Source organism: Mustela erminea, chromosome 8, assembly GCF_009829155.1.
Source record: "Mustela erminea isolate mMusErm1 chromosome 8, mMusErm1.Pri, whole genome shotgun sequence".
NCBI classification, from domain to species: Eukaryota; Metazoa; Chordata; class Mammalia; order Carnivora; family Mustelidae; genus Mustela; species Mustela erminea.
Window position 1 is genome coordinate 81221751 of NC_045621.1, and position 20903 is coordinate 81242653.

The following is a 20903-nucleotide window of genomic DNA, read 5'->3' on the forward strand; positions in this document are numbered from 1 at the left end:
AAAAGTGGTATAATTGGAAAGTCACATTAAAAGGCAACACAGTAGAGAGGATATCCAAATTTTCCTGCTTTACAAGGGTCTTGAATCCCAGTGGGCCTTAGTTCCAGTCTCAAAGAGACCTGGTTAAGCCAGGTTATATTCTGCCAAGAGGCCTGCTTCCCACACTTCTTATAGGTGAGAAGCTTTCTTTTCCCCACATATAAAAGCTAAGAAGCAGATGAGTTAGGCTAATGCTCTTCTGGTGGTAGGCATATTAAAGTCTCCTTATGTGACAAGCATCAAGGACAGTATAGGAACACTTGAGATGAATTTACTTTTAACTGTCAAGTGCGGTAGAACTGTTACCCATCAGCATCTTGAGATGAAGGCCAAAAAAAAAAAGGATAATTAAAACTAGCCTTTCAAATAAGCATCATTGCAAAGGTTACAAAACACTGCAGTCATGCCAAACTTGGTGAAATCAATTTCCATCTTGTTGCAGTGTGTGTCAGGCAGAGATTGCTGAAACCAACCAAATGAAGAGCATTGATAATTGGTATTAATAGCTTATATAAATTAATTTGCTTTTTGTCGAAAAGAAAATTCACCAAACAATTAATTATATGGAAGCCCCGCACATTGCCTAACAGACAGCATACATGTCCTACTGTTTTTAAAAATGAAAACAAGCACTTGAAGTTTCAGGATATCCAACTGGTCCTTGAAAACTGAGAATCCCTTTGCCAGTAAGATGAAACGAGTTTGATGGGGAAACAGAAAGAGCATCTTAGTGCCTTTAAAACCACAGAAAATATAAAGAGTAGTGTATTTAATGTAACTGAATGACTGAAAATAAAACGGAGATAACTAAGTCCACATATGTTCGCAGCCCTTTGCTGACGACCAGTACTTAAGGGTCATAACTTAATTTCCCTGCCATGCTCAGGAGGAGGGGGAGGAATAAGTAATAAGCCCAAATGGGACATCCAATACTGGTAACATGAAGTACTATGTGAAAAGGATTTCATGGATTCATGTCCATAGGTGTTTAGTGTTGGGCCCACCATGGTTTGCCTGCCATTGGCTCTAACGGGAATTAATATCCAGTGTGGGGGAGGGGAAGGAAGTTGAGGACCTTCTATGTCCATTTTTTTGTTTATAATCATATCTCTTGTCACACACACTGGCCACCTTCAGTTCTTTAAGAGCTAAGTTAGAAGCTTTGAGGACTGTTGGGCTCTAGGCTTCTTTCTCTATTCTTCCTCCCTTCTTGCCTGTTCATTTTTGTTAAGGATTCTACCAGAGGTTGGTTTCTCCCTGCTCTCAACAAAGACAAGTATATCAAAAGTTGAGTACAATATCAGAGTTCTTAGAAATTTATCATAAAAATCTAGCAGGACTTCAGTCTCATGGAGCGAAACAAGGGGTGGGAAGAATCTGATCCTCAAATGGGATAATATATTAGATTGCAACGCCATTTTTTACTCCTGTCTTATAAATAATACACCTTCACACCTATCAACCCACACAATACCATCCACTCACTCTTGGTCACAGAGAACCACAGGGAATAAGAGCCATCCTCGTTCGACCACCTGGTCCCGAGTAGGTTTAGGATGTTAGGGCCGACGTCATTCGGACCCTGACTGCTCCTCCCTTGAGCTCAATTCTCCAAACAGAGCCACAATGGCTGCAGCTCCCCAGGCATGTGTAACCTTTCGGGTCAGGTGCCACTGAACGCCAGCACAGATCCCAAGAGAGCAAGTACTGTGAAGCCCCTCTGCACATGGGGTTTTCTGTGCAAATCTCAGACAGTACCTCCCTCAAGGCACTGCAGATTGCTGAGTAGAAGAGGTAAGTCCTTAGTAGGATTCTGCACATGCGCACTGAGAGCTGCACCCCGCATGCCCCAGTGTTGTCCTTGCATCGTTAGCGCGTACACGCATCCACGTCTGACAGGCGACACCCAGCCACTTCAGGTAACTGTGTTTTCAGAGCAATTGATACTGAAATGGGGAAGGCTTGGCTTTGCCCCTTGCCTTGTTCCAAACTAGATAAAATCTAGCGTTCTTTCTGTTAAAAAAAAAAAAAAAAAATCAAGAAAGTTTTGCCTCAAACTATTTGACTGTCTTCTCCCTAACCAAGAACTCTTAAGTTTTTGCCATGTTCCTTTGTTTGCAATATGTGCTTCATTATCTTATTTAATCATGGATTATCTTTCCACTTAATTAAACTCACTTTTCACTTTGAAACTTTGTATTAAAAAGAAAAATACAGATGTCATGTAGAATTATTTTACTAATCTATTATATCAATCAAATAATTGCTCCCTGCCCCCAGGTAGTTAAAGATGAGACATTGTTGATCAAAATCTCTCTTATATCTTTCTTCAAATTCCAGAATTTTTAAAGCCAAGTAAGTATAAAAGACCCAGATCGCAAACATTGCTAAAAAACATCTTCCAAAATCAATGTCAGACATTTGGATTTCTGATTAATTACAAGAAAAGATCCACCAAAAGGAATGTAGGCTTATATAAGGGAGGCAAAACGCTGTGTTCTTCCTTTACTTTTCATTCAGTTATATCTTCATGTTTGTTTGTTGGATAACATATGGAAAGACTTTCCTTGTGAATCTGATCATATCCCTGACAAAAAGTCCTCTTTGGAGCACTGATGAATTCTAGTTTAGTTCGTTGAAATGAAGATAATTAATATTCAAGACCATCTCTAACTCAAGATTGATTTCATAATAAGTCTTAAAATATTTAGAAATAACAAATGACTACTTTAGATTCTTCAGAGGGCATACAGAAAGAAAAAAAAACAAGAAAGCATGCTCCTGAGAAAACATTGTCTTCTAGATTGATTTAGAGTTGAGTCCCAAGGAGCAAGGAGCAGTAGGCCCTCAGACCTAATGAGAAATGCCATGAGTGGGATTAAAATCCATTCGGGACACTGAATCACTCAACAAATATTAAGAAAAATACCAAAGAAAAAGTATCTGAAGCTACTCCCTTTTAAGGTGGGTTTCTCAATTTTCTGCTTCTGCTCACCGAAGGATATTAGAAACATCTGTACAGGACAGAGGCCAAAATCTTGGAGAAATTGGTGTTTCTGAAGGGTTCCAGGTTCTTGCACAGAAAACAGATTCATTAAGTCCCCAGGATGTACTACACATTTTAGGAGTTATGGCTTACCCATTGCCATGGTCTGCAGCTCCTCCCCTATTTCTCTACATTTGCAAAGTACTATTGACTCAACAAAATGTGGTCTATGGAAACCAGATGCTCAAGGAAGAAAAGCTTCTCTCACAGAACAGTTCAGGATCTCCACTACTTGCAGATTTACAATGTACATTAACCAAAACTACGGTGGAAATTGCAGTAGGTAGGAGAGCTTCTCTGTCTGGGTCTTTGTCTAGCTGGCCATGTGGTTAGGGCAAGTCTGCACAGCTCTAGAGGGCTCAGCTCTCTCATCTCGGACGTGATGGTATTTTCTCAACCACCTTAACAACTGCCTCCAGACATAGCCTGACTGTGGAACAGACATTTCTGGCTGCCCACCGGATCCTCCTTTTAAATTCCTATTTGGTTCAGAGAGCTACCCTCTGCCAGGCAGCACACAGGACTCAGGCCACTGAGCTCCCTTTAGCTGAACTAAGCCAAGAGTCATCATATCTTGCTTGCGATTTGCTGGCAGCCTGGGAGACCATCTTCTGTCCTTGGAAGTTGTCTTGTAATTTCCCTCCAACTGTTCCTCTGGACACCAGGAGGGCTGTATGGAAGAGCTAGAAGACAGGTAGGAGGTGACAGTTAAAAGAACAGTAGAGGGGGTGCCTGGGTAGCTCAGTGGGTTAAGCCCCTGCCTTCAGCTCAGGTCATGATCTCAGGGTCCCAGGATCAAGTCCCACATTGGGCTCTCTGCTCAGAACGGAGCCTGCTTCCCCCTCTCTCTCTGCCTGCCTCTCTGCCTACTTGTGATCTCTCTTTCTCTGTCAGATAAATAAATAAAATCTTTGAAAAAAAAAGGTGGGGGGGAACAGAGCTAGAACTGGTAGTTTAAGCCCAGTCTGAAACTCACTCTTCCTCTGGACTTCAGTTGTGTAAGCCAATATATGTATTTATGACAATTTGATTGGGACCCTGCCGGTCATAGTTGAGGTCATCCTGATAGATAAGACACTATAAAAGCTACACACCTTGGGGACCCTCAACAACCTTACCAGAATCTGTCTCTAGGACGTACTTACACTGTGTTGCTTATCCTCCTTTAAAGAATATTTGCGTTGGATTTTGTTTTTAATCTTTAGCCACTGTGGATGAGCTCACCTTGCCCTTTACTTTGCCTTACTTCCTCCTGCCTCAGACAGCAGTCAGAAGCCCGGACATCTTGCTTGTAAGAAAGAGTCCCCAGTTTTCCCAGAGTTCCCACTCATCCCAGCCTCCCAGGACCATTCCCAGCACAGCAGCTCTGCCCAGCCTCAGTCCAAGCACTCCCATCCCTTTATCAGAGACCAATTTTCTTAGACCAAAAAAGTACAAGTTTGGAGGTTTTTGAGAAGTTGTGTGGTGGTCTCTGCTTACACCTTAGTTATTGTTTCTAACACAATGCCCTCAGATGACCAGTATCTAAATCGCCAGTCTCATGATCAGATGCTTGTTAGAAATGCAGGTTCCCAGACTTGCTGAGTAGTACTCACATTCTGCATTACCCCAAAGACAGCTCAGCTTCCAGCCTCAGCATCTGATGAAACAGAGGCCGCAGCAGTGAGAGCAGGAACCTGGGGAAAGAATTAGGAGTCAAAGGGACAACCTGGAAGTGTGATGGGAAGGTGCTGGACGATTTCGATTTCGGAAACTTGGAGTGGAACTGTGCCTGGAGGCAGATGCAAATTACGACAGGCATTTGCCTCCCAGCTTCTGTGACTTTGACCTTCATGCATGCTCTACTAGCTTTTGCTTCTGGCATGATTTGCACCCAGACATACCCAGCATCACGATGGATCCCTCCACAAATTGTAGAGCTGATGACAAAGTACTAGGTGAAGGATAAAATGTCCAAGCCCGAAAGGTCAAAGCGAAGTTTTATAAAATGGCAATCTACATGTCACAAAAGTTTTGCATGAAAGTTAGTACTTTCACAAATGTGAAATATGTTTCCCAGTCCCACAGCACCTCTCATTTCCCAAGTCCGCACCAGTTCATAGTGCTCATTTCACGCTTTGTGTGGCTTTATAAGTTCTTTCCAGTGCAAAAGAGAAAACCACCCACTTCCTTCCTTTTTCTTAGGAAATATATTTTACACAGTGACTGACACAACAGAATGCAGATTATATGGGGAATAACGCCTATAACTTCTGACTGCTAACTTCACTCAGATTTGGCTTTAGGGAAACTGTAGACACACCTGGGAAAAAAGTGTTCAGCACCATTTTTTTCTTTTTCAGAAAATAATGGAATGGAAATTGAAACAATCTATTCTAGAATCTGTTTATTCTGGAGTCTATTCAAAATAGATATTTAACAGTTCATTCTCTCAGACTCTCTACATACCTAGAATTAATCCCCTTTTCTCCTTTATAACAAACCTACATCCTCTTCTCTGCCTCTACTACTCCTGTTCTCATTGGGTATTTTTTGTTTTAAAGATTTTTTAAGAAAGGGGGGAGTGGTGCCTGGTGGCTCAGCTGGTTAAGTGTCTGCCTTTGGCTCAGGTCATGATCCCAGAGTCCTGGGATCAAGTCCCACATTGGGCTCCCTGCTCCGTGGGAGTTTCTGCTTCTCCCTCTACCTTTGCCTACTGCTCTGCCTGCTTGTATTCTCTATCAAGTAAATAAATAGAATCTTAAAAAAAGAAGAAGAAGAAGAAGACAGAGAGGGAGGGAGGGAGGAATGAACAGTGGGGTGGGGCAGAGGGAAAGAATCTCAAGCAAACTCCCCACTGGGCAGGGAGCCCCACACAGGGGTTTGATCTCATGACCCTGAGATCATGACCTCAGCAGAAATCAAGAGTTGGTGGTTAATAAACTGAGCCACCCAGGTGCCTCCTCCTTAGATATTTTGACACCAAAACTATTATTCATTTTCTTGCTCACTAGGGGCAAATCAGTCTGAGGTCACACTTGCCCACCATTCCCGAGCCCTATGCAATGGTCTAAAAATTCATGTAATGGATTCTAACCCTGGACTGAGTTCTTAGATTCTAGTTTTTAAATTACATTGCAGACACCAGAGTTAATTTATAATACACAGAGCTTTCATGTTAGAACTCAAATTCAGGTGTTAACATCTGGGCCTTCTGATCACCGATGTCACTCCCATCTCTATTCTCTAGGTTAGTAGTTCCCAAAGTGGATGTGAATCAGAATCACTGGAGGAGTTAGTTCAAAATAGATTTTGACACAAGTCTAGCATTAAAAATCTGATTTTCTCCCTTTCTTCCTTCCTTTTTCCCTCCCTTCCTTCTTATCTTTATTTATTTATTTTTTGTTTTTTGGCAAGCTCCCTGAGTGAATCTCATTGCAACCACCCAAGGACTCATTTACTGAAGACATTTGGGAAGCACTTCTCTGGCCCTAGTGGTTCTTACATGTGCATCAGAAACACCTGAAGGCCTTATTAAACTATAGACTAAACCCTCAAAGTTTCTTGTTCAACAGATCTGGGAGGGAGCCTGAGAACTGTGCTTTTCTAACAACTTTCCGGGTGATGCCGATACAGGTCTGGGGACCACACCTGGAGAACCACAGCTCTAAACCAGGTTACTTGTACGCATGTTTATTAGTCATTAGGTTTTTTTTTTTTTTTAAATTATGTAGCCAAGGACTGGGCTTCAGAGGAAGGAATTATCCTTTCAGATCAAGGGTAACACACCCAGCTGAACATCATAATCACCCAGGAGCTTTTAGTTTCTTTAATTTAACATTCAATTACCGGGATTAGGCTTATGCTTCACCCCAGAACTACTGAATCAATGTCTCCAGAATGCCCTGGTAATTTGTATTGTTTTGAAGTTACCCAGAAGATTCTGATTACATGGATTCGAGAACATGGCCTTAGACAAGCCAAACTAACTTACACTAAAAATTATCTGAAATTAAATTTTAATGGGGCATCCCGCATTTTCAGTTGTGCATCTGGCACCCGTACTCAGCTGTATTTGTGAACAATTTATTTCCTCTGTGTGTTCCATCTTTTGCTCAACACAGCCCCATTTTAAATGCTCAAGGGGGTGGTGGTAAGAAGTGAAAGCCATGCAAACATGATGTACTGGGTGAAGAAGAGAAAATTAAGATGTTTCCTCAGGAAAGAAACACACACACACACATGAAACTTCATTAATCTAGATAGCAGAAACAAAATCAGAAAGGAAAAAAAACTACTGTCTGCTAATGGTTTTTTACCAGACGATTTGTCAATTATACAGTCAAAAGAAACCCTGGGGAATAAAAAGACACCAAAGATGCTATTAAAATGTTCCAAGTGAAGCCATATATAATTAATTTCAAACAAGCATAAGCTATGAAAACTCAAATACTTCAAGGTGCTGAGTGAAAGGAGGGATAAATCTACATCAAGCTTCAAAACTGTTGCTTCCAGGTGAGTCCAAGATTAAGCCAGAGACTGGGAGATCATGATGTCTGCTCCCTCCCTGTTTTATTGGAAGCTAAAGAGCCTTAAGAGGAGATGCTCCCAGGGCATCAAGGACGAGAAGAAACAAACATACAGCCCAGCACCTGACATCAGCACATAACAACCAAGAAACTGAATCGAATGAGTGAAACAAAACCAAAACAGAGAAGAAAAATTCACTGACACAGAAGACAAAGAATTCAAACCACCACACAGCCTGCATAACCACCATTAGTACCACGGTCCCTCCAAAGCAAGCAAATTTCTCTTGATGCTGTCCTGCCATTTCATAGGTTAGTCAGCAGCAAACTTCTACTGTGAAGGACAAGATAATGAATCTTTGAGACTTTACAGACCATACACTCTCTGCTGCACCTACTCATTCTTACTGTTGAGCGTGAAAACAGCCATAGATACTTTGTAAATGAAGACACGACTGTCTTCCAAAAAACTTTACTCACAAAAATACATGGTTCTTGTGAACTGAATTGCTTGTCCATTCAAAATTCATATGTTGAAACTTCAATTCCCAATTTTATGGTATTTGGATGTGTGGTCTTTGGGAGTTAGTTAAATCACGAAGGTGGAGTCTTCATGAATGGAACCAGAGCCCTTAAAAGGGAGTGAAGAGACCAGACTCTCTCTGCCCTGTATGAATGTAAGTAGATGGTGGTCTTCAAACCAGGAGGAGAGCCCTCACCAGATCTCTGACCTGCTAGCACCTTAATCTTGGACTTTTCAACCTCTAGAACTATAAGGATTAAATGTTTTTTTTTTTTTAAAGATTTTATTTATTTATTTGACAGAGAGAAATCACAAGTAGTCGGAGAGGCAGGCAGAGAGAGAGAGAGAGGGAAGCAGGCTCCCCGCTGAGCAGAGAGCCCGATGCGGGACTCGATCCCAGGACCCCGAGATCATGACCTGAGCCGAAGGCAGCGGCCCAACCCACTGAGCCACCCAGGCACCCCAGGATTAAATGTTTTTAAGCCATGTATGAATGTAAGTAGATGGTGGTCTTCAAACCAGGAGGAGAGCCCTCACCAGATCTCTGACCTGCTAGCACCTTAATCTTGGACTTTTCAACCTCTAGAACTATAAGGATTAAATGTTTTTAAGCCATATAATCAACAATGTATTTGTTACAGAAATCCAGCAGACTACAAGTGGTAGGACAATTTAAAAAAAAAAGTGTTAGGACATGTTTGGTTCATGGACAATAGATTGCTGACTCCTATCATAGGTGAGCCCACGCAGCAAGGATAGCATCATTAATGGATTCTATGGAGTGCTCAGTGTTCTGAGGGTAGATGCTCAGTAAAACACCAAAAACAAAACCCAAAAAACTCCATTTGCTCATCCCCTGAACATACAAGGGTAGAGTGTTTGAAGATCACCCCAGTTGCAAAGCCAGGAAATCCAGGATTCTGGAAATAGAAAGAAGTTGTTGAGACTGTTAAAAAAGGGAAAGATGAGACAAAAGGACCAAACATTTTAGCACATTTTTAGAAAAGATCTCTCGGTGATCCTGACATTCAGAGAAAAGTTGACCCTATGGGGGAGGGGGTCCCTTGACAGTTTCTTTGAAGTTTAGCTGCTACTGGGGAGGAGGCGTTGTTATACTTCTGCATCAGAAAGACTTCGGTGCCTGGGTGGCTCAGCCTGGGATGGAGCCCAAGCCCCATGGCAGGGATCAAGCCCCCTCCCTCTCCAACTCCCCCTGCTGTGTTCCCTCTCTCACTGTGTCTCTATCAAATAAAATAAAATCTTTAAGAAAATAAAAAAAATCTTTAAGAAAAGACCTCAATTCACTAATTTGAATTGAACATCCCAAGAAGTATCCTTTCCAAAAAAGAAAAAAGCTAGGTCACTTTGGCATGGAAGTTTATAATTTAAGCCAGAATATATCACCCATGGTACATGGAAACATGACTTCAGTGACCTCCTTTGTAACACTGGTAAATGTTTTATCTGAGGTCACCAGGTCAGTCAAGAAACACACAAGCATGCACTGTACGTTGTATAATTTAAAAGCTTTTATTTCCCCCCAACACGAGCAAATGGATTTCTTATTGGTTCAACTAGAAGTCTTCTTCCTATAGCTAGTTGCCTTCTCATTGACTATGTCATTGGTGGGAAAACTGCATTCTCACAGGGGAAGGATGAGATTTCATAGAGACACTCTGAGCTCATCATGCACAGTCAGGAGACGGTCTGACCCAGCAGCTTAGAAAAGAGTCTTGGGGTTGACGAATCCCTTCAGCTAACAGCCTGGGCAGGCAGGAGCAGCACAGGCTTATCGCCACCCACCCATCACAGATGCTGGCAGGCTCCTCCCGCCACAAGTGACAAAATGCAGCCCCTCTGGCCCGGAGGCTGGGAAGCCAGACGATCTCCTCAGTTCCTGCCACATCCCCTTCCTCGATCCCGTGGCCTGATGCAGGAGTGCTCTAGCCCAGCAAACAACTGGCTTCCGCTTCGGGGTCCAAGCTGCAGTCTTCCAGTGCGAAACTGGTCTTCACTCAAATGTTCGGAGTTCACGCAGTTTTTGGCCTGTGCTTCAGGAGGCGGTTTCTGCTCTCCTAGGAACAGTGGCTTTGCATCAGCAGAAGCACAGAGACCCAGGCAAGCGCGGGTAAGGAGGGCGTGGGGGCGCCGCTGCCGGATGTCCTCTGCGCGTGCATCACGGCGAAGACTGCATTCGTGTGGTTGGTGGGTAACTCTACGTTACAGATCATGCCTTCACAGCAGGACCTGCACTCCTGTCACAAAAGCAAGACGACAGGGGAAAGAGAGTGAGCAATGGGAAAGAGAGGAAAGGCTGAAGCAAAGAGCCACCGAAGGAAGCTTCTTCAGCACAGAGACTAGATAGAATTAGAGTTCACCAGCTCATCCAGTCTACGACAGCATCAGGCCCCCTCAAGTAACTTTCCCCCCGACTGACCCGGCAGTACGGATGATCTTGAAGTAAGGACGAATCTTTTCATTTAACAGAGATTTATCTGCAGTGAGCCAAGCAAAAGCACACTGGAAAGAAGACGAAGGGGAATTGAATAAGACTGCCTGACTGAGTCAACAAATCCTCTAAGGTTTGTAAGGAAACACACTGAAACAAAAATGAAAGCGAGGAACCTTTTGGACTGGTCATTGATTTTCTTTCTCAGTACTACTCGTTAGGGGATAGTAATGGCTCTCTATTGTCTATACTAACACCTGATTCCTATCATTACAGCAGCAACGGCTTGCTAATTATAGCTGCTGGGTGCTGAAAAAGGCTTGCTCCCTCCCAGCACAAGATGTTTTCAGGGGACGCAATCTCCTGCCATAATACCTGGAACGATGCTTCAACCTGATAAAGCTAGCCAGCCATTCACAGAGGCTTCCAGGTTGGCTAGCTGAGAAAAAGGCAGCAGCTCTGAAATACCTTTATCAGCAGCTTTCAACCCTGGGTGCATAGCAGAATCTCCTTGGGGAGCTTTAAAAAAGAAAGATGCTGATGCCCAGGACCCCAGCCTGAAGTTCTGTTTAGGCCCATCTGGGATCCCCATCCCCCATGACATAGCTACGAAAGTTCCCAGGAGACTATCCTATGGAGCCAGAGCCACTTTCTGTACACATCAACTAAATCAAACTCTACAATCTCATGAAATTAACACACTTTCCAAGTAATTTTTTTTCACAAACATTTCAGAATTCCAGGCATATAAAAGAGGAAAATTGCTCATTTAGGACGAGAAAGTCGAGATAGAGTGATCTAAAATCTATCTATAGTTCAACCTATTAAACAGATGAACTCTTTCAGACTCTCACTTCCTCATCTAAGCTGTGGTAGGGGGTAAGACCAGGACTCCTTAGTCAAAGTGTCCCCATTTCCCTCTCCCCACATTCCAGCTTCCCTGGGCAGTGTGCTTGGTGATACCTGGCCAAAACCAAAATCTGTGAGTGGGGCTCTGTGGGTTTGTCATTCTCTCATGGATGGTTTGCTCTCAGGCTTCCAGAGCAGACGTCAATCTACCCAAAGTCCGAGGTCTAGAGTGTAGTTGTGTGGCCTGGGAAGCATCGGTTGTTTTTTTGTAATGTTCTTTTTCCTTGAAGGACAGAGAGTTTGCAACTTCTCTGTGGTCTCCGTTGCATCACTGTCAGGGAGTCCTTCCCCAAAGAGTAAACACATACACCATCTCATTCATCCTTCCTGCCTTTCCATTACGTGTAACTAACCATCAGGAACAAAAAACCTCAGGACAGTAACTTTACACACACAACTCCTTACCGTATGTTCAGAATCTCGGCTGTGGTGGCAGCCAACAAAATGACATTCACTTCTGGAGGCACATTTTTTGGTGATGGATGTACTTCTTCCATGACTGGTGAAGTGGTGAACTGTCAGACAGTACTGTGTATCTAGGCAAGAAGAAAAAAAAGCAACCTCGTATGTCACATTGCAAAAGAGAGACTTGAAAATCACTTCAGAAAGGACTAAACTTCAGGACGATCCTTAGGGTTCCAGGCAAGCGGGTTAATGGGAGAAGCGGACACCTCGCCTTTGGTGTGTGCTAAAGCTGACCTTAGGTCTGCTATTTCATATCAAAGTGCCTATATCTCTCTCTCCCCCTATGAAACACAGGTTCTAGGACTCTATGAAACAAACGGTGTAAATGCAATGGGCTAGAGCACTTTGGTGTATTATTCAGCATTTGTTTCTTGTCTACCAAGAGGCCAGAGGTGAAATGAAAAGCAGATGCTTCAAAGTATACATCAAGACCAGCTTCCTAACGCACCCAGTTCCTACCCACACTCTATTCCCCCCAAGCATGTCTGACTTTTCCTGAGTAGTCCCATTTTTCTCCTCTTTCTTTACTCTTACTCCTTCTGTTCCCTCCCTGCCACGTGCCTAGCTCATTTCTACAACTTTCCTCAGGGCTTTAAGCACTCATGTTTTACTACTTTGAAAGAAAGTGATCTCATGCACTATCTGAGGACCTTCCGCTTTGGTTTCGCATCTCTCTGTAGTGATCTCAGGCCACTGCAATGCTCCTTAGGTTACTGAGAAGGGACGACAGCGGCAATATCATAAGATGGGGGGAGGGGGAGACTTGTTTAATATGGAGAATACCCGGCTTCCCAGAACAGCCTCAGTCACAAGTGAGTGCCTTCAGGTCCTTCAAGCTCACTCTCTTTTAAATAAAATGATGTTAAATAAAAAGTATGCTGACATTTCGATAGGGTTGTTGTAACTTCAAGTAATACTAACACCTACCAAGTGGGTACCGGCAGCTACACACAGTAACATGTATTCACCCAGCCAATCCTTATGATAAGCCTTAAGACAAGTCATATTAATACCATTGTACAGATTAAAAACAACAACAACCCAAATCGAAGGCCCACAGTTACATCGGGGAGAAGGTGGTGGAAGGTAGCATTCTAACCTGGGCCGTTTTCTAGGGTTTTGTACTCTTCCCCAACTATTCTGCCTCTCAGCATACTCAGTATGAAACCAGATGATGGTGTGGGGCGCTCGGCAGGAGTAGCTGACTTCCGCATTCGGAAGGAAAAGGAATGACTGTAATGTTTTGGAAAGGCATTTCAACTTAGACTTCAAACAAAGGAGAGCTGAAAACTGGTAGCTGTGTTGTTCATATAAAATGTCACCCGTGCTAAAGCAGCCCTGGAAAGTCAGAACAGAAGCCAGGGTAAATAAAACAAGAAATGTCATTCTTGTCATATCCTGTTACACAGAGAACCGCTCTTAACAACACTGACAGACCACAGAAGGAAAACTCGAAGGTGAAAAGGAAACCTGAGATGACATCGAACAATGGCTGTGGCCCTGTTCGCCCCAAGAAATGGTTGACTATCACTCCCTAAATAATGGCAAGTTGTACGAAATTACACCCTCGGTTAGAATTCCAGATGGTTAGTATCTCTGGGGCTTGACTGTAGAACAGTCAAGATTGCACCCTCATGCACACTGGAACATGGGGTTATTTCATGGCAAGCTCTTTAAACAGCAGGTGTTCAGGGTAGACCTGGAAGAGTCCACGGGCTTTGCCTTCCCATCTCTGACATTTGCTTGGTGGTAGAAAGCTGCAGCATTCCTCTTTTGTTCATGTGTTTCAACAGAGATAAAACTCCAAAACCCCAAATATCCATGCACGTTCCCATTAAAAATGACTTTGATGAATAAATGACAATTTGGAGCATTACACACAGACCTGGCGGAACAGTGTTTTGATACAATTCAAAATAATACGGTCTGTGAAGATGAAGCACAAGAAGTTAGACATCAAGGCCCCAATTTACTACTGTGTGCATCCTTACCACCGAGTGTTTCAGGGGAATTTAAAGCAAATAGCAGAACGATACCCACCTTCTGAAATAAGGTACTAAAGCAAGTGTTGGTCAATCTTTAAAACTGTGAAATAACTAAGATACCTTTCTGTGCAAAATGTAGAAATCTCCAAATGCATAACATACATTCAGGTATTCACAAGCACATACTCAATTGAGGGTTACTCTACGAAAACATAAAAGAACCTCAAGAAAAATTATAATAATTATTTTTGAAAAGAAATCATGACAAATACTGTCCAAGTAGATATCATAACCACTTGTGCTAATTTACAGAATCAGAGACCCAGGCCCCAAAAAGGTCTGCAGTGTGGACTATTTCTTGGGGCCACACACTGGCTTTCTCTGGAAGAGGTAAGGCTATTTCTGTTTTATAGAATATTATACAGAAATTTCCAAAAGAGTCAAGGTAACAAAACACCAAAACCAATCATCTTTAACTCTTGAAGAGATTGTCGGTTGGCTAGTTGGCTTTTCTTGGCCTTTTAGGTCTAAAAACCTAAAAAAAACAGTACCTCCTAAAAAATTTGAATAGCCTGATCTTCTTACAGCTCTAAGTAGAGCTTTCCAATTCTAAATCCCCCATCAGCACATCTGGTCTGCTTTACCACCAAGTCTGTATAGATTAAAGCACTGAACTTCTTGTCCCTCGATTCCTACCACCCTAGTCCCAGTTGCCATCTTCTCTTCTCGGAAGACAATGAAAGACCCCATCTGGTGTCCCCTTCTACTCTTGTCCCCAACCACCGGCTCTTCACATAGCAGCAGAACAGTATTTTAGAACACAACTAGTATCCTGTATTTCCCTAGCATACAACACCCTCCTGCCTTCCTATCACATTTATAATGAAATCCAAATTCAACCAGAAAAAGAAGATCCTATGTGCCCTGGTCCTTATTTCCATGAGACCCCTTCTCTATCTCCCCCTAAGTTTTAATGGCCAGTCTTCTTCCAGTTTACTGAAGAGGCCAAATCTTGTTCTCTTGCAGACTTTGCATTTGGGGTTCCCTCTTCTTAGCATGTTCTTTCTACAGATCTCCACATGGCTGCCTTGTTTTGGTCAGTCAGGTCCTAGTTCTTCAGAGATTTTCCTGACCACCTAATCAAAGGCATGTGTACATTCTATCAACAAATATTTATTGAGTGCTTAGTATGGGCCAGGCAACTGGATGGGGCACTAGGGATGTGTCAATGCACTAAGCAAACTAAGAAGATATTCAAATGTTTGTCAAATGAATGAATGAGTTACCAAAGCATCAGTGTATCCCAAGAGTATAAAAACCTTTCTTTGCTTCAGCCAATACGTATGACTTTCCTAGAGGTATCATCAAGCATTTCTGAAATTCCTGGAATGCCTTAGACAATATTGTGGTTTATTTGCTCTGCCTGATAAACACTATTTAAGAAATTCTCCTTGGAGACACATACACATCGACAAATTGAGGATATGCCATCAGTTTCCAAATACTGTCAGAACAGTCTAATATCTGCATAGTCTCTTAAATCTCTCATTGAAACAGAGCATCACCAGCCTGTTGATATGCTAATCCCATTATATATGGCATGTCTGCTCAGGGCCAGACATGAGAGACCTCAATGAGGTAAGATCACAAGAGCGTCTTCCAAACTCAGCACACTTACTTTGTGGACACCATTTGTCTTCTGCCCATCGATTGCAGTTATAATTATCTCCTGCATTTTCACAAGTAAAACACTTGAAGCTGTTTGGAAATGGCGTAGCTTTAAAGAAAAATGCATGGTGAAACAGAAAGGTTACAAAGGACAAACTTTCAAACATCAAAGATGGCACAAAATTAGCAACTCTTGTTAGATCAAACAAAACGTACAAGCCATCATCCTGAGAACTGTTGTTGCTCGCGAGCTGGACGTAACTGCCAGACTTCGGGGCATGTTTTTTATTCCCTTTTCTTTAAATACTTTGCCTACTTCTCTGTTAGAGAGTAAGGAAAATGATTCCACAAGGCACTCTGAAATATCGCTCCATTACAATTTATAACTTGGGAATAAGCGCGAATTCAGAGAACGGGCAAGGGTGGGGATAGTGTCAGAACCAATAACTTGGTACAGAGTGGCCCCTGAGAAGAACTAGAGTCAGATAAGTGTGAGCTTGATTTCTACTCTTCCCACTAAGTAGCTGTGTGGCTTTTATGTTTCCAAGAATAATAATATTTACAGTAACACTAACAGTGAAGATCCCCAGGACATGCACAGGAATCCTGAATATTAAACAGGAGGTTGCAATAAAAATATCTAGGAGAGACCCTGCCCCCCTGTCAAATCATGCTAGTTTCTGTCCACATGCCCTTCCATTATAGCAATCTCACTTGATGTATGTTAATTATCACAGCATTAGACCTCAGTCAGGAATGTAACATTTCCTATAAGGATGGGAGTAATTCTCGGGCTCTTATGCTCAGGATAGAGTGTTACAGAAAGCAGGATTATGACTGTTGGCTATCTGCATTGAAAGCCGCTAGAATGCCCTTTTTGTCTCTATCCTTTTTTTTTCCCTCCACCTTGTATCTTATTGTTTTAATGGGCAAGATGTCAAAAGTATAATGAATTTGACATTTCTTTATAAGACATGATATAAAGCCTTGTGTAAAACTTTCAATTCTTCCATTTCTGGAGAATAAAACACATAAAGATCAAGGAGAACCCCAAACCACCCTAGTAACCTGACCACACATTGGTCAATTTTTTTTTCATTTTTTTAAATGTGTTTTCTTCTTATCATAAAATTGTATTAGACCTATAAAGTTGAAAATGTGTAATTTAGATTTTATGAAAACTGTCTGTGCCATGTCATAAATAATGTAATATAATCATAATATGATCATTACCAATTTAGAAATGTATAATAAATGATAGTTCAAGGTGTGTGTATGTGTGTTTGTGTGTGTGGTACAAATGTGTACATGTGTGTGTGATATATATGTGTATGCACATGCACACACAATGTCCTAAATAATAAAAAAGCAAAGTAAAGAACAGTAATGATATAGGCTTCATTTAAAAGTAGTATAGGGGTGCCTGGGTGGCTCGGTCAGTTACGTGTCTGACTCTTTATTTCAGCTCAGTTCATAGTCTCAGGGTCTTGGAATCAAGCCCTGCATCAGGCTCTGCATTCAGCGTGGACTCTGCTTGAGATTCCCTCCTTTTCCCTCTCTCTGCCCTCTCCCTGCTTGCATGCATGCTCTCCCACAAATAAATAAATAAATCTTTAAAAAAAAAAAAAAAAGTAGTAGTATAAATACAGTGGTTCCTAAACCTGGTTGTGCATCAATAATATCAGGAAAGCTTTTCTAAAAAGGAGAGGGGGTTGGGGAAAGAAAAGAAAAAAATAATCTGCATCCACCCTTCTGATGCCTGAATCTCTGCAGAAGGGACCAGGGAATATGTAGTTTTAAAGTCTTTTATCATGATTCTAATACTCTTCCTGGTGTGGGAACCCCAGGCTTTGGTGTTTCTACCAAACAACTGTTATCTACAACAATCTTTCCTTAATAAAACATATCAGAGAAGTTTTATTTGTCTGAAGAGAAAGGAAGACAGAGGATATCTGTATACAAGCACATATATACACATATATGTATGTAACGTGCAGAGTTTTCTTGAGATTCTCTCCTCCTCTCCCTTGGCCCCTCCGTGTTTGTGTGCTCTCACTCTAAAATAAATAACATCTTTTTAAAATATATATATATTTATTTTATCCTATAGATGATATTCACTGATACTTTTTTTTAAAGAAATTAATGGGAAAGTTTTCTTTCTAATAGTGACTGTACATTATCAATAAAAATCCAAGTAATCTTTCCTTCTAAGTTTCAACCAAACTAACCTGTTCCAAAATTGTTAATGACCATTTGAAAGAATGTATCATATATGGAGAAATTTCCTACAGCCAATATGCCTCTACAAGGAACAGATCAACAAAGAACACTGAATCTTTTCTGCTAAGCCATTCTTAGGAACAATATTCAAGAGCTTATTTTAAACAAGAACCCCTTGGAAACTTCAGCAGAAAGCCAAACCATTTTAAAGAAATAGAACAAACTTCTGTCACCATGAATTACCTCTCCCCACAGAAGTAGGGAAGACTTCCTGGTTCTTTCTAGGTGTAAACCAAATGTTCCAGAGCAGGCAAAGTTACGATAGGAGGAAAGAGGGTCTCTGAATGGTCACCTTGACCCCACAGCCATGAACTATGACTCGACCAGTACTTACGGTCCAGAGGAGGCCTCACGTTGTAGAAGTTGATGTTCTTGCCCAATGCCCAGTTTTCTGACAAGATGAAAACCTGGACAGCAGCGACAGCCAGAGCATGACGTAGGGGCAGCATTCTGACCTTGGCTGTGGGAAAATCCCAGACTCACATATCTACGATGAAGAGAGAGACTGGTCACAGTTATCTGCATTTTGTGTATCAGTAGGAGAATGTTTTGCTTCCCTTTGGAAATCCTGATTATTCAAATATATTCCACCATCTACTTGTTCTGTAGGGCCCATACCTGTGGTAAACGGCATTCTTCCCACACAGGTGAAAGGTTTTGTTGTTGTTGTTGCTGCTGGTTTTGTTTTTGTTTTTTTAATTATTTTTTAAAGATTTTATTTACTTATTTGACAGAGAAAGAGATCACAAGTAAGCAGAGAGAGAAGAGGAAACAGGCTCCCCGTTGAGCAGAGAGCCCGATATGGAGCTCGATCCCAGGACCCTGAGATCATGACCTGAGCTGAAGGCGGTGGCTTAACCCACTAAGCCACCCAGGTGCCCCTGTTTTTGTTTTCTTAAATGATTTTATATATTTATTTGACCAAGAGAGACACAGCGAGAGAAGACACAAGCAGGGGGAGTGGGAGAGGGAGATGCAGGCTTCCCATAGAGCAGGGAGCCTGAGGTAGGGCTCCATTCCAGGACCCTGGGATCATGACCTGAACTGAAGGCAGACGCTTCATGACTGAGCCACCAAGGTGCCCCCACACAGATGAAAATTAAGTGATTACTGCCTTCTACTGGTCAGGCCTTGACACCAGCCAGCAGAGCTGGGGCCAGACACCCAAAGGCCTTTCAGGCTCCAGTAGAACAAGCAGCTGCAGGGGTGTGGCTGCACCCCATTCTCTCACTGCCTGAGGCTAACCGGGGTGCTTTGTGCTGAATCACCCAATCTCTTACTGGCCAGGGTTCAGAGCATGGTCCCCTGAAGTTATACCAAGCCACCTTTCTGTCAACACCATTCCTTGAGTAAACACTCAAGTTTGAGAAGTTCTGCAACATTTTCAGAATCTGGAAGGAATCATAAGAGTTGGAGCAGTGGGAAGCACGGTCCGTAAAAAACAGTGAATTTGAAAGTGAGTCTCTGCTGGATCCCAGAGCACAAGGGCATAGAGAAGATAAAGGAATCACTGTAAAAATGCCATCCCCAGGGGCACCTGGGTGGCTCAGTGGGTTAAGCCTCTGCCTTCAGCTCAGGTCATGGTCTCAGGGTCCTGGGATTGAGCCCCACATCGGACTTTCTGCTCAGTGGGGAGCCTGCTCCCCCTACCCCCACCCCACCTTTCTCTCTGCATACTTGTGATCTCTCTCTCTGTTAAATAAATGAATAAAATTAAATTAGAAAAAAAAAAAGAATACCATCCCCACCTGTGTCTGTCATACCTGGTGCAAGAAGCTGCCAGTGTAGGTTCTAGAGGAAGCAGAATAAAAGTTCTCTGAAAAGCTGAAAAACATATAATGTTAGTCCTAGCCCACAAATACTACTCACAGCTTTCAAAGACTTAAAGTAAGCTGGCTTGGGACCCATGAAACAACGATGTCCACAGAGCACTGAGTAAGATGGTTCATCTTAAGTTCCCAGAGGTCCTACCCTCTAGAAGCAACCTGGTAGTAAGAAGATCTTCAGTAGAGATGCTAAGAACCTATTGTGTCACCACAAACTTGTTCTCTTTGGCAAGGGGGAAGGTGTGGGAAGCAGAAAAGAATGTAACTTGGAGTCCAAAGACTTTGGTTCAGATATTGGCTCTGCTCTCTATTAGCTGCCTGAACTTGGGCAAGCTCTGGAAGCTCTATTAACCTCAATTTCCTCATCTATAATGTGGCTTAATAACACCTGTTCTGCCCACATGTCAGGGTAATTGTATGCATCAAATATAGACTCAGTTAGACTCACATAGGATAGTGTAGTAACAGCACCTGTAATACGAGTCTGTGAAAATGCTAGAATCTTAGAGCTCAATAATATTGCCTGAGTTCATTTTCTTCTTGCTGAATCAGCTGGTCTCAGTAGGTTTAGGGAATTTTTCAAAGAAGAAAAGTGTGATCTCTGCACAGATGAGCATAATCCTTCACATGGAGATTTTGTCTGAAGCCAGGCCACTAATACATGGGATCTGGGGATTTTACTTTTCTTGTGTTGGGAGTAGATTGGTTTTCCATGTGTGGCTAATGTCTATCTACGGAGCTGGAACTGGATAAGAGACAACATACAGCCACAGCACCCCCATCCCTACAGACAGCTTCTGCCACTGAGAACTGAGTCTCTAAGGAAGTACTCAGTGTAAAGGTAAACCTGGTGAGCTTCAAAAATCAATAGTGCCAAACTTTATATACTGCATTTCAGTTCAGTTCAGGACAGAGTGAGACCTACTGTTTCTATATATTTTTTATATATCTTTTACATGAGAAAAAAATACATATATTTTTTTCCTGGTTCCACTTTAGAAACCAAAATTGACTTTTCAGAGTTACCAGATTTCCAAATCCTATTCATATGCTCTTTCTGAAGAAATAGACATTTCTTACAGCTAACTGTATTACTCCTTACAAACAAGTCATTACACTGGTACAAATTCTACTTCTCCTATTCATTTCTCTGAGTTGGACAGTTCCATATTCATTATGAATCTGGAGTCCAGGAATGAAGA

At 42.2% G+C, this 20903-nt stretch overlaps 1 protein-coding gene across 3 annotated transcripts in view; it reads right to left on the reverse strand.

The window, feature by feature from the left end:
- Nucleotides 1–9630: 9630 nt before the first annotated feature.
- LYPD6B (LY6/PLAUR domain containing 6B) overlaps nt 9631–20903 on the reverse strand; it is a 176369-nt gene continuing 165096 nt past the window's right edge. For 2 of the 3 annotated variants that reach the window (XM_032356180.1, XM_032356181.1), the window contains exons 3-6: nt 18210–18362; nt 15603–15701; nt 11880–12010; nt 9631–10371 (exon numbers count right to left, since the gene is read on the reverse strand). In XM_032356180.1, coding sequence (XP_032212071.1) covers nt 10192–10371; nt 11880–12010; nt 15603–15701; nt 18210–18324 — 525 coding nt within the window. In that variant the 5' untranslated portion in view covers nt 18325–18362 and the 3' untranslated portion in view covers nt 9631–10191. Of the gene's footprint in view, nt 10372–11879; nt 12011–15602; nt 15702–18209; nt 18363–19638; nt 19703–20903 lie in introns of those variants that run through there. The other variant, XM_032356179.1, reaches the window with a different exon arrangement.